Genomic DNA, 14,074 nt, shown 5'->3' on the forward strand with positions numbered 1-14,074 from the left:
GAGGCTCAAGCGGCTTGAGAGATTCCTGTTTAATTCAGGTGCTTGCTTGCTGCTACATTCTTCAGCTACCCGTATTTCCTCTCTCTGTTGAAATGAGAAACGCCGGAGGCAAGTCTGGGAATAATTCAAGGTCCACAGGCAGCTGTTTAGCACGAAACCTGATTAAAATTACAAACCATGCATCAGCCAGGAATCTGTTGTGCCTGTAACGGATTGTCACTGCAAATACTTTCCCTCCCGAGCATGGGTAGTAGCAGAGGACACATCAGGGCAGATGTTGATAGAGGAATAGTGACATGAAGAGGACTCCCTACTCTCTTGCACATTTGTTTTCAACTTGATTTCACGGTTTGGTTACTAATGATTTTACTTCTGCATTATAGAGAGGGTAAATTAAACTAAATGAAGCTTGATGAAACTTACTTGACATTGACTTCTTATGTTTTGAAAGGATGCTTCTGAAAAGGGACGTTCAGCTTAGTTTAACACGTAATTGTTTGTGTGTACAAGAGACATTCAGCATAACAATGTTACCGTGTAGTAAGAGTTTTTTCTCTCGGGGGAAGGTCAAAATGACAAGGTTAACAATGTAACCGTGATGTTTTCGGGAAAGCAAAGGTTAAGCGGCTCTTTGTTTGCGTAGCTTTTGTTTTTCGCTGGGAGAATTTATACGACATCTTCCTCAGAGGATCCTTGACCGTGTCTGCCTCGACCTATTCTAGGTGTCGAGAATCCAACCGACAGACAAACCAACAGAAACAACGGGTACAGCTCAGGAGCGACGGGTCTTTACAAAGCCATCACTTGATAAGGAAGATGACAAAGCAATAATGTACATCAACAGAAATATTGAAGTTTAAATTTTTGTATCATTTTCTTATGTCATGATTATTGCTTATTCAAAAATCATAAAGATGCAAATCCACAGGTGCAATCCAAAACAACAGACTAGAATTTGATGTACATGATTCAATGCAGGTCTTTAATGATTTGCACAGATAACAAGAGCAATAGGTAATTCACATCATTACACAAAAAGCTCAAATGGGAACAAGTAAATAATTTGGACTTGAATAGGTCAATGGGTTAACCAACAACCACCTGTCTACACTTAGCAGGTAAACATGTATACAGACAGACAGACAGGTAAAGCTACAATGGATGACAGACAGACAGATAGAGAGACAGGCTGATAGAAAGAAAAATAGATAACCATAACCAATATGACGATTTTATTCCTCGTCTTCTCTTACTCTGGCTCTTACTGTTTGGATGTATTCAAAATGGCCGCCGTCCTGTTGGAAGTTGATGGGCTTCTGGTTGAAGAACCACTGGAAGGCCACATCCAGCGACGTGTCATGTGCGGCCTTGCAGCTCAGCACCACGCTCTCCCCCACGGTCACTTCCACTCTGCTCGGGCTGAGCTCCACACGCATGGCCTCTGGAAGCACAAAGCTGCTACACTGTCACCTCAGGCTAACCAAAAGCTAGCGTCAAGCCGCTGCATTCCACTTTGACATCACTGCCGGAGCAATCGCGAGAACCCGGACCCTAACTCGGGCAAAAAACAACAACACACACTCACCTTTGTTTGGATAAATACCCTGCTGGGCTCTGATCTGGACTGTGTACAGTGCATCTATGAGACCAAGGCCTTTACGCTGTGTCCTTGTAATATGATTCTTGAAAGTGAGAGCCCTTGGTTCACGGTTGAGCAAGCACAATAAATTTCTTGGCGCCCGAGCAAAGGTAGAGGGGGGGAAGAAATGACATTGGGGACTGTTTACTGGTGGCAGACTTGTGCTAATTTGGCAGAAAATATAAGGCCCCCGGGGCATCACTTACCTTTTACCCACAGTACGGCTGTCATCTCTGCCGAGCCCAGCTGATTCTCTGCCCGGCACACATAGTTCCCCTCATCTGCTCGGCTGGAGTTGACAATTCTCAGAGTATTGTTCCGTAACAACATAATCCTGTGAGACAGGACACAAAAATCAATACTGGTATGAGAAACAAATACACTTACCAACAGTTGCTCGACAAGTTTTCGAGCATGAGGCCGCGTGTTGGCGCTTGCGTCGGGTTACAAGAATAGCAGCGTTCACATGGGATGAGATAAAACTGAACAGATAATCTCAAAATAACCATCCACTGGAGATTCCAGTGGAAAACCTTAAAATAAAACTGTGTTTTCAGCGAGCAAATTATTATCACTGAATTGAAGGACAAAAAGCGCATGACGGTGCGTTGTTTGTGTTACGACAAAGCTCAGAGGACCGAGGGATGTGGAGTCAAGAACAGGGTTTGTATTTGTTGCGCAACCTTCAGCAAAAGGAAGATGAAAATAAACCCTTTTCCGTGGAGATCAATCAAGAATTAAAATGTGTTAATGAATGTGATTTGGAGATACCACGAAGTAGCCCTATCTCGAACAGGATTAAAAAAACAGATGTTGTTAAAGATACAGATTAATGGGGACACATTTTCTGTAAAAAAAAAAAAAAAAAAAAAAAAAGTATTGATGACAAGAACAAAGAACCACAGTATTCCTCTGACTTTCAATTTGGGTACAATGATGCACCATATCTGATCTCCTGCCGCCGAAAGAGCACAATAGGCTGCCAATCTGAGTAATTGCCGTATAATTTAAAATTCATTAAAGGACATATCGGAAAACATCATCTGTGGAGAGAACGCTACACAACATGAAATAAAATAGATTTTCTTTTGTTCCTCTGCATCAATATTTCCATAAATCTAAATAAAACGCTGATGGATCCACCTGACAAACCCTAAATATTGCAGCATTCAATGAATCCAAAAACATAAGCTGTCAAACCGCGGCGTGCATATCACCGAGCTGTCCTCCTGGGAAACACAAGTGTAATAGAGAGGGGAGAAAAAACCAACAACAACACCACGCCTGCATTCATAAGTAGCCCCTTATCCAGCTAAAGGACACTAGCAATACAGGATCGACATGTCGCTCGGAGTTGTGAACAACAGCTGGAGCATTAAGCGCTTGACATCAGATAGTATAGAGTGTATCAACACCGGAGCCAGGCGTGTGAGCAGATGGCTGCAGAGAAGGAATCATATGAAAGAATATCCCCATAGTGTCTCGTGCAATCCCCTTTTTATTCAAAAATCCAAATATTTACATCACATTTGATTTCAGCATTGTCTCACAGAGGCGGGGATGAATATTTACAAAGTTATTGGTTTATTAGAAACGTCCAAAATCAAGCTGATGGGTGTGTGTGTGTGAGGTGTTGTAATCTTATGATCTTATTTGTGTTTGGCATTTATATTTGCAACACTAAGCTCTTTCATCATGGGGCAAAGTGATTGAAATTCACGAGGGCGTGACAAAATCTTGCCGCACATAAGACAATCCAGAGGCAACCTGCAGCCAGGAGACATTTTTCAAATTAGGGTGGAAATTCACAACTGACAAGGACGCCGAGGCAGAGAGGACAAGGTGGGAATATGCAAATAGATTCAACCGTAGGAAATCTAAAGGAAACATTTAGAAGATCACGGCAAACCAATGTGGCATTTGTAAATGTGTATTTTTTTTATTATAAAGGGGTTTTCTGAGGTGAAGCCAAATAGACTGCTACAGAATACTTATAAACATATGAAATCAGAAATAGTTATTTCAGAAATAGAAATAAACAGTAATTATAGCAAAAATGCCTAATTACTGAAGGCACAGTCTGACTCTTAGACAAAGAGTCTGTGGGCTGCAACTGAGTCTGCCACATACTTTCAAACTAATGGGATTAATACTTTCTGTTTAAGAGACAAAAGCCCTGAACATTAGCGGAAATCCATGTTAATTACAAACCTTCATTAAGTCAGCACAGCTGTCAATGCCAGATAAACGTGAAGCTGCTTCGATTCCTCCCCTGCTCTCCCAAGAACAGAACGTCTCTCCATCCTTTAACTCTTTGCTTTACTATAGGTGATGGCAGAAAATCCTTGCCAGGAGTCACCCTGGCCAACACCGGCAAAACGCGCTGCTCCTGTTGATTTCGGCCTTTTCAGATAGGAATCACCCTTTCACAAGGTTGGTCTCCGGTCGAGCGGTAAAAACACTGCGTTACTACACAGTGGTGACGTGAATGAGAATGGACCACACACTGTACATATGACAACGACGGCACTAGTAGTGATAGTCAATGATAAATTACTGCGAAGAGAAAATAAACTGCTTTTTCCAATATTGGGTTCTGCCCGCTTAAGACATGGCTTTATCTGAAGTCAGATAAAAACAATATCAAGGTTTTTCAGACAGGTATGAATCTCCCCCCGCGGTGTGCGCCAACATCACACACACACACACACACACACACACACACACACACACACACACACACACACACACACACACACACACACACACACACACACACACACACACACACACACACACACACGCACAAAAAAATAGATTTGTGAGGGTTTGACAAATACCTCAAAGGCTTTATCAGATCCAGACAAGCCAGGGTCATTAATCACCATTTTAGGGCAACACACTTTCTAACTTCTCCCCATCCATCAGCTCGACTGGAGCCAGCTCTTTTATAGAGAAATAGACATCCAAAATTAGCTCAGAGGACCATTTTCTTTCTTTTGAAACATGTGCGCCGACCTCTGAAAAGGGGCGCGTTAAACCAATTCCTGAGAACTCCTGTTTCCATTCACCTGTTAGAGGCTCGTTCTGAAGGAGCAGCACACTGAGGATCTTATTATCAACTGGCTGCCCTTGCTGCGAGGCTGTTGAACAGACAGCTGTGTCTCGGCTGATAAACAAAGGTCCCGTTCTCTCGCTCCAAACTCGGGATGCTCAGCGGTGGCTGATAATTTCAGCGGCGTCGCTCAGTTTGATTGATGGAGCCTCGCCCCTCCTCAGCCCCCCCCACCCCACCCCCCTCTAGGTGCAACGGAGGGATGTTTCTCATTAAAGATGGTGCATCAAACTGCATGTGAATTCCAAAATGCAATTGTGCCGGTCTAAATTGTCAGCATCCCTGAGAAGGAGGCGGGGTTGAGGATGAGCCTCCAGAGCGTTGCCAGTACCTGAAGGTGTTTTATTCTAGTAGTGACACTTCATTTCAGTTACAGTAATGAAAATGTGGTGTGTTACAACGAGGCACGCGTGCGCTTCCTGAAGGGCCTGCGCCGGAATGGCAACACTTGAAGTTCAGCCATGACAAACCCGCGATTAAAAAACAATACGAAGATATTGAGGGAGACAAACTTTTCATAACTTCATGCATATTTTACAGGGCAATTAACTTTCTCTCATAATATTCTGTTCTCTAAAGTGTGCAGAGGAAAAAAAACCAACAAATCGGGTCCTATTTATAACACTGCAGCAAATCTTCCACCGGCTGCAAAGAAAATGGGCCCGATCCATCCCAATGATAGAAGCAGACATGAATCCTTCCTAAACATCTGAAATAGTGACACTCCAGGCACTGAAACACGCCCCCCAACATATATAACAACTGTTTTGTGGATGTACAGTAAAGAGCTCAGGGCGGATCATTACTTTTGGGATTTTTCACGAAATGATTTTGTCTGAGTTTCACACATTTCAGTCACTTTTTAGTAGCTGTACGGAGGCCTGCGCGATATGACGATATACTGTGCAATTACAAAGACCATAGAGCACCACTTCTACTGAGGTATCTATCTATCTCTTTTAATATCTCTGGATACATTAGGCCAATGCAGACAATGTTGCAAATCAATGACCAGGAAAGCTTTATGGCACCAATGTGATGAAGCATGTCAGATATTAAATTATGAGATATTAAATCAGAATCTCCATCTGGACAATATTTAATCTATATTTGTTTCTGTAGTTTTCAATAAAAAAAAAAAAGATGATAATAGCAGTGTGCTGCTATGAACTCAGTGTGTGTCTATATTACCATCTGGTGCTGGAAAGTGTGCTCTGTCTGTGGACCCAGGTGCAAACTCCTGCGCTACTCAAGTGTCCTTGAGCAGAAACCTTGAATCCCTGTCAGCTGCGGTTAATGGAGGATTTCCTTTCTATTCGTCATTATGTCATATAACAAAGCATACTGCCCAGGGACTATGGGTGTAACTTAGCTAATAGCTAACTCTGGTACAGCTAAGAAGCTGTGCATTGTCCCAGTCAAATAAATATAAAACGCATTAATAAATAAATCCCAACGTCTGTTTGAGAGTGAAACAGGATGCATGTAGAGAGTTGCTGTACCTTCTGCTTTGCTGTATCCGTCGGTCTCCTCTCTTCCATGTTATCCGTGGTTTGGGCGATGCTCTGGGTTTGCACTCCAGCAAAACGTCTTTTCCAAGCGTGGCAATGACCCGTACGGGATTGTGGACAAAGACAGGAGGCGACGCTGTGCAAGACAGACGCACGGCATTTTAAACGTTGGAAAAAAGTGAGACGGACCATAATGCAGTCATATCATAGTAACACACACTAATATTCTGACATATTCATAACATGTGTGATTTATTATTTCCAAATTTACACTCTTGTTGAAACAAGCATGTAAAATGTCTTCAGTCATCAGTTGAGCTCATGTTAAAAGACATTATGAGCATTTTATTTGTAATGTGTGTACAAATATTGATCTATCTTTAGAACAAACGCTGAATCAAAGGACTCCTGATAACAGGGCTTATTGTGAAGACCATTCACTTTTTTTCTCGTCACACAAACTAAAACTAAAACAATGCTGCCTTGTCTGAAAACCTGTTTTCAGCACAGAGTCTACCATAAGCTAATCATATCGTATGCTACCTGCTCAAGGGAAAAGGACACCAATGGGATCTTCGTGTTTCTGCTGAATAGCCAAATAACATCCGAACACGACTCGACGAGCTTCCGTTTGTGTGATTTTGTGGTAAAACAAACCTTTTTAAAGTGGCTTTTCCTTAACTGTGCGGTTAATGCATTTACAAACGTAAAACACGTAGTAACACGTCTTCAACTCTGACATTTCAAAGTCATTATTTGTAAAATGCTGGAGGGCTTAGACTGACACATCATGACTCAAAATGCTTGATCGAAATGCTAATTTGTTTAAAAGTAATAACTAGATTTTCAACGTGAAGTATAACAAAGCACGCTTCTATATAAACATGCTTTTATATACTGCATAGCGCCCCATACTTTGTCTTAATTATGTGCTAATTCAGTATCCACAACAGTTCTACAAATACACAATGTGTTGTTCAGTCTAATTACTTAATAATTGTCATGTTAATGATGACATGCTCGGGTGATTCGCACTGCTTTTATGAAAACAGTATTAACAGTGAATAACAAATGTGTTTTTTTAACAATCATGGCTCGCTCCAGAGAATGAATTAGGCACTAATGGTCTAAATAAGGCTTCAGGCCCCAAAGCAGACGTGGTACTGGTATACGGCTGTGATGCACATCAAGGCCATCTACAGGCTGCAAGGCTTTGTCAGCTGTGATTATTCTAATCCCGAATGATGCTTTATAGGTGACATTATACACAATGACAATTCAATCCCATCTGTAGCTATAGGCTGACCCCTGTCCCTGCAACACTTGTGTCTTTGAGGCTGAGTAGTTGCCTGAGTGGCAGAGGTCCCTCTAGACACGGAAAGCAGCGGAAAACAGAGCAGTTGCTGTGTGTATTTGTTTTAATCAAAATAAGAGCAGGCCTGCAGCCTGGTGGCAGCCGTACCCTTATTGCTTCACCCGCCACCCTCCCAGAAGAGCCGGATCTGGGACAAGATCACAAGGGGCGAGGGCAGCCGCTGCACCCGTGCAGCCTCAAGTGATCGCTCATCTGCAGGCTGTTATTAGCCATGTAATCTGTCCTGATAGTGTTTGCTTGTGGACATCTCCACAGAGCACAGGTCACTGGGAAGACATGCCTGGGGGGTGTAGTTATGAAAGCATTCATCACCAGCTTCCAAACATCATCATTGTGACTGTGACTCTAAGGAAGGCAAAGAAACTTCCTCATCAGCTCATGGAAAGCGTATTAAATACTAGACTTTCTCACTCTTAGAGGCAACACGTTGCAGTCAAATTAACTAAAAAGTGGTCGTTTTAAACGGATGGGGTGTAGGGACAAAACATTCCATGGATCTTCCACAAAAACCTTTGTACATTTCCAATAAGATTTTCAAAATGCCACACATTACCCCTCAAAAAAGGGCATGCCACACGGACGGTGAATCAAAGTGTCCCTCTGGGGATGAGTGTCACCAGATGTGTCCCAGTATAGAAGATGACAAGGAGAAAATAGTGCATCAACACAGAACAGTGGACGGCCATTCAGTATGACTATTGTGCACTCAGCCTGAAGCCTTGTGCGTTAGTCTGAAGAGCAGTTTCCTTTGCTTTTAGTGTCCCTAGATTCTCAAGTACATGCGACTCCTGTTTTGCTACTTAGAAAAAGGAAGACAAATAGTCATTTGAAAAAATGAAGATATTTTACAATGTGTGAGTTATTGTTAATAAGGAATGGAGGAAGTACTACACTGAACAAATATGCTCTGTTACAAGCAAAAGTCCTGCATTCAAAATGACTTTGGTGAAAATATATATATATATATTAATCTGAAAAATACCCCCCCTTCTGACAAATAATATCATATTTGTATTATATCATTACATTAATACATTAAAATAATTTAAAAGAAAAGTAGTAAATTGTAATGTATGTAAAGCTGGAACCAGAAAATTATTTTTGCTTTAAAATGAATTCAATTAATTGACCCTTCACTAAATCCTGCCTCTCGAAAACAGACTGGCCAATCGTAGCGTAGCATCAGCCAACCTCCAGCAGCTCTGCTCCATAGACTCTCATGCAATTGTTTCGGAATTCCATTTCAGGCTGTTTTTGTGGACTTGGAGGTAATCATGGTTAAACGTTGAGTAATAGTGATACTCTTTACCTATTGAGTTCGGAAGCAGATACATGTTTCCAAAACGATACTATTACATGTTAAAAGCTGTAGAGCTAACTTTAGCAGAGTATTCATTAACTAGCGTTAGCACGTCTATGCTACGCTAGCTACTGAAGGTATACGGAACGTGTACACATTCTGCTTTGCCATTTTAATAAACAGTGTTGTTATTTTAATCTGATTGTCTTCAGTCTCGATCACCAGGTGATGTGGTGGTTCACGTTCACACTGATCTGTAGCTTTAGCTTCTGTCTTTAATCTTTATAAACGTTTTCACTGCTATATCAGTTTAACATGCTCGATATATCCTTCAATCGCACATTGTAGACCCCTCTGTCTGCTTCTCTGGGAAATTACTTTTGCTTTTTTACAATAATTTCATAACATATATGCAGGGAGTGCAGTTAGTGACAGTGTGGGCTCCATGGTAGCTCTGACAGCTTGGCAGAGGAGCAGAGGGGGGCGGGGCTTAGTGAAGGGTCAATAGACTAATCCTTTCAGCTGTACTTGTACATTTTCATATATTTTTAAAACTGTCAGATTAATATAGTACCTCGAATCTGTACGTAAGTACAAAACTTGAATAAATGTACTTATTTGACATTACAATTTATTATTAAACTACAATAGAAAACACTGACTAACAAATACCTGATGGAAGTCAAGCCCGAAACGAAGGTTTGGTTTTTTTCTGTGTAATGAAGATTGTGATGTAGGCTGTGCTTTGATGACGAAGGATAGAGCGGAGATAAGACCCTAATGGAGTCATTAAAGTCCATCAAAGAAACCATTGATGTCTCTCTTTTAGTGTTTGCTCCCCATTAGTATAAATCTATACCTACAAGTCATTGCTTTTCGTTCTCCTCTGATATCACAAAGAACTGTTCCAGACCCTCCTCAACTTGATGCAGGCAGACACCTCATTGAATATAACCATGAGGGTCCTTCTTTTATTCATGCCGTCCACTGCCTAGGTTAAATCAGGGACCATTGATTGGCAATCAGCACATCTCACAGTTCAGTGTTCCCCACTTGCATTTCAATCTCCCTTACCTATCATCGTACCTTGTTCAGATGCCAATACTCTGCGATTCCAGAGATTGCAGAGAATCAAGAAATGAATTTGCCCGAAAGTAAAGGCTGCCTCATGAAAATGACACAAACCTTTCTTTCAATGCCATGTTTTGTCTATTCTAAATTATAAACCACATGTATAATTACCTAAAATCTTGAGTTCGGCGTTAGAGTAGATGGCCCCGTACTTATTTCCTGCGACACACTGGTACATTCCTGAGTCCGCCTGCTGCACTCTGTGAATAGTCAGCTCTCCGTTCATTATTTCAACTCGGCCCTGTAACAACAAGAATGCATCAACGGACAACCTATCTAAATATAGATACACTGTACATCATTAAGAATATATAGTGGATGTGTAGTTTCATAAGGATAATTCAGATGTTTCATGGTGCAATCAACAAAAGGAGAGGGCACAGTGTAGTATGGTAGGTACCTGGGATGTCAAGGGCAGACCATTAAGAAGCCAGTGATAGGTGGGCCGGGGCCTCCCCATGGCCTTGCACTCCCACTGGAGCTTCTCTCCACTATCCATCTGGGTGTCATTAATCATCCTGACCCACTGAGGGAGGGCTGGAAGATAGAAAAAAAAGAATCTAGAATAAGTAATATATCCTTGAAACACACCTGTACGTAGAGGAGAAGAAACAGGCAATGCACAAATACGTAGTCAACACACAATGTAAGAGGTTGTAGTTAAGAAAGTGGATGTTGTAATGCTTTTTTGTATCCCACTATTATTTGTTCTTGAAAAAAAAATCCTTGAATCCACCCTAGACACGCTGACTTTTATTGCTCCTGCACTTAACAGAATTAATTCATAAATCACACAATGTATCCGGGAATAAGACATCGTTTTTTCGGATCCTCTCTTATGCTCTTTAACCCTAAAGAACTGAAGGAAAATGCACATGCTCACAAGCAGACATTACATAAAGGAGGGGGAAGGTTTATAATGGTGTTCAGTACTAAACCGACCTGTTCCAAGTCCAGACGCTTGGTCAGTGCCCCTAAGAGTATGATACAGAGGCACCCTTTAGCTTCTGTATAAGAAGAACCGGGCTTTCAACTAACTCCAATGTAAACCGATCCCTATAATTATTAGGCACTAGGAGCAACTGACGTAGTATAAAGAGCGTGCAAGTCCACGTAGTGCAGGTGAGAGTTGACGTTGGATAGGTCAGACAGACAAAGGACTTTCACCCAGGAGACTGGTGTCCATGTCCTGTGTAAAACCATGGCAACATAGACTTATTTTACTATCATTTTGCAACGTAACTGACGTTGGAACTAACGCTACATATGTAACAGACTTATACAACGCAACAAACATACTCTTTCTAACCCAAACCACAACCTTTTCCTAGGCCTAACCAAGTACTTGTGTTGCATAAACCTAACCAATTACTTGTGTTGCCTAAACCTAACCAAGTGCTTGTGTTGCCTAAACCTAACCAAGTACTTGTGTTGCTTAAACCTGACCAAGTACTTGTGTTGTTAAACCTGACCAAGTACTTGTGTTGTTAAACCTAACCAATTACTTGTGTTGTCTAAATCTAACTAAGTACTTGTGTTGCTTAAACCTAACCAAGTACTTGTGTTGTCTAAACCTAACCAAGTACTTGTGTTGTTAAAACTTAATTTAGTACTTGTGTTGTCTGAACCTAACCAATTACTTGTGTTGTCTACACCTAACCAAGTACTTGTGTTGCTTAAACCTGACCAAGTACTTGTGTTGTTAAACCTAACCAAGTACTTGTGTTGCCTAAACCTAACCAATTACTTGTGTTGCCTAAACCTAACCAAGTACTTGTGTTGCTTAAACCTAACCAAGTACTTGTGTTGCTTAAACCTGACCAAGTACTTGTGTTGTTAAACCTGACCAAGTACTTGTGTTGTTAAACCTGACCAAGTACTTGTGTTGTTAAACCTAACCAAGTACTTGTGTTGCCTAAGTAAACCTAAAAACTAAGAAAACCTACGTTGGAAGTTTATTTTGAAAAGAGGTTATATGCTTGTACGTTTCCTGTGAACACAGAGGTTTATTTAAAAAAAACACAATGCAAGTTACCAGCAGATACTGACATGCTGTCCCGGACATGTCCAAAACTGACTCTAATGGGGCAACTAGAGCGGGAGAACCAAGCATCTTTTTGACAAGTTGAGAGTGAGAATGTGCTGCCGAAACATTCAAGATTTGTTTCTGGAGACCAGGATTACGAATATACAGTAACCTGTTTAACAGCACACCTCTAGTCAAGACCACCAAGCACCACCATCCAGACAAACCCTCATTGAGAGCAGCAACCCATTCAATACATTGGATTAAATGATTAACTTTCTTTTGAATATTAACAGACAATGCAGGGGAGATTGTCACTGATGGGGTATTGCATTGTTCTCACGTGTGGATCGCATTTATGCTCTTTGTATCATGTCCATAAACATTTTCCTTTTTTCTCCTTTCACTGCATGGCTGGTCCGTGGCAAAGGCAAGCTTGGCACCTGCCATTCCTGGGAGCCCCTTAACTGAGGAGATTTTTTTCTCTTTTCTTTTTTCCTCTGTGTGTAGCCTACTCGCTTGTGTCCACGGTTCCTCTCCTACTACACATCTGTCACCACTCAAGATCTGAGCACTGTACAGGCTGGATGCATTTTCTTTTCATCTTGTAGTCTCTTTCTATCTGCTGGATCCTATACTACACATGGTTGTGCATTTTCCAGTTCCTGTACATTTACAAGTATATGAAATTAACAAGGACCTTTTGCTGGGGCTGGATCACTCTGTCAGTCTTATGTTGGGGGAGGGGTGTTAATTATTTAGCCACTAACTCAAGCCCTGTTTTCTTTTTTATTTCAATCTCCTTTATATTGTACTTTCTGTTCTAATATGCGTTTACACCCAAATGACACATCAATGTGTGCATACGGCGACATCAACTGTTGTATGTTGTAATGAAGGTGTAATACTGAGCACTTAAAAAAAATATATTTGTGTAGATTGTATTTCTTGGGACAAGTTACACGATTTTTGATAAAGACGTGACATTATTTTAGGGTCAATGTGTTGCATCGTGGTGTATTTCTTGTACTGAGTGCAGAAGAAGAAGGAAACCCCGTCACTGAGCTACTACAGTAACATGCCGAGCACGTTCTCTTGCTATTCTTTGCATATGGCACCTTGGGTAGAATACTTCTTTTTGTGTGTGTGGTTTGATTGAATGATTTCGGTCAGGAAGGTCTCCCTCACAATGTGAGTTCAAACTTGCAGCTGACCTGGGTAAATTACATTTAGCGTGAGGCTACTACAAATTAGCTCCCTATTCTCCTTGTGATGTCAACAGAATGGAGGTTGCCAAGAAGTGCAGGGCCTTGGAAATGTGTCCTATACCAAGGCCGAGGCAGTCCATTATCTTGGTCCTGTGCACACGGCACAGACAGAGAGGAATGGAGGACACCCACCCTCATAGACAAGTATAAGATAATGGGCTGGTAATTCAGCGCGCTTTCTAGTGGCTGGGAAACTAAAAACTCTTCTTTAAGCGAGGTCTGCACTGAAACTGATATCTAATCCCTGGGCACACAAAGCTCCATGTTTTTTGTTGATAAGCCTGTATTTGGTAAAATGAATAATTATAGTGTATACCTGCATTAGATAAAAGATGAGAACATTACAATGTTAGTATAGATAAATAAATAAGGCTTGGTCCTAATCATATAGGTATTCCCAACAACTGAGGATTCTATAATTAATTTGTTATCTACGTAATATAAACAGATTTACTGAAACTCAGCACATTCATATAAAGCAGTGACCAAAGGCATCGATGTAACCACTAGAGTAATATAATACATCTTTGAAAAAAAGACAAAGAACAGCCGCAGCAGATTGTTAAAACAACGAGCAGAGAAGCCGTTAAGGTCATTTTGAAACAGCTAAAAAATATCTTGCTTGAGAGAACCACAGTAAAAGAATCAGCTCATTCGTTGAGGTGACGCACACTTGTTCTTGGATTATCTGCCGTGGATGTATAATTCT

The 14,074-nt window shown here is 41.2% G+C and overlaps 1 protein-coding gene across 1 annotated transcript in view; it reads right to left on the reverse strand.

Moving 5' to 3' along the window:
• The window catches only part of cntn5 (contactin 5), a 70,301-nt gene that overhangs the window by 14,588 nt on the left and 41,639 nt on the right, over positions 1 to 14,074 (reverse strand). The window contains exons 10-14 of the mRNA XM_076100699.1: positions 10,472 to 10,608; positions 10,183 to 10,312; positions 6,257 to 6,401; positions 1,846 to 1,973; positions 1,266 to 1,441 (exon numbers count right to left, since the gene is read on the reverse strand). Of these exons, the coding sequence (XP_075956814.1) occupies positions 1,266 to 1,441; positions 1,846 to 1,973; positions 6,257 to 6,401; positions 10,183 to 10,312; positions 10,472 to 10,608 (716 nt within the window). The remainder of the gene's footprint in view (positions 1 to 1,265; positions 1,442 to 1,845; positions 1,974 to 6,256; positions 6,402 to 10,182; positions 10,313 to 10,471; positions 10,609 to 14,074) is intronic.

Source organism: Anarhichas minor, unplaced genomic scaffold (assembly GCF_050575085.1).
Source record: "Anarhichas minor isolate MPS153535 unplaced genomic scaffold, ASM5057508v1 ptg000026l, whole genome shotgun sequence".
NCBI lineage: Eukaryota > Metazoa > Chordata > Actinopteri > Perciformes > Anarhichadidae > Anarhichas > Anarhichas minor.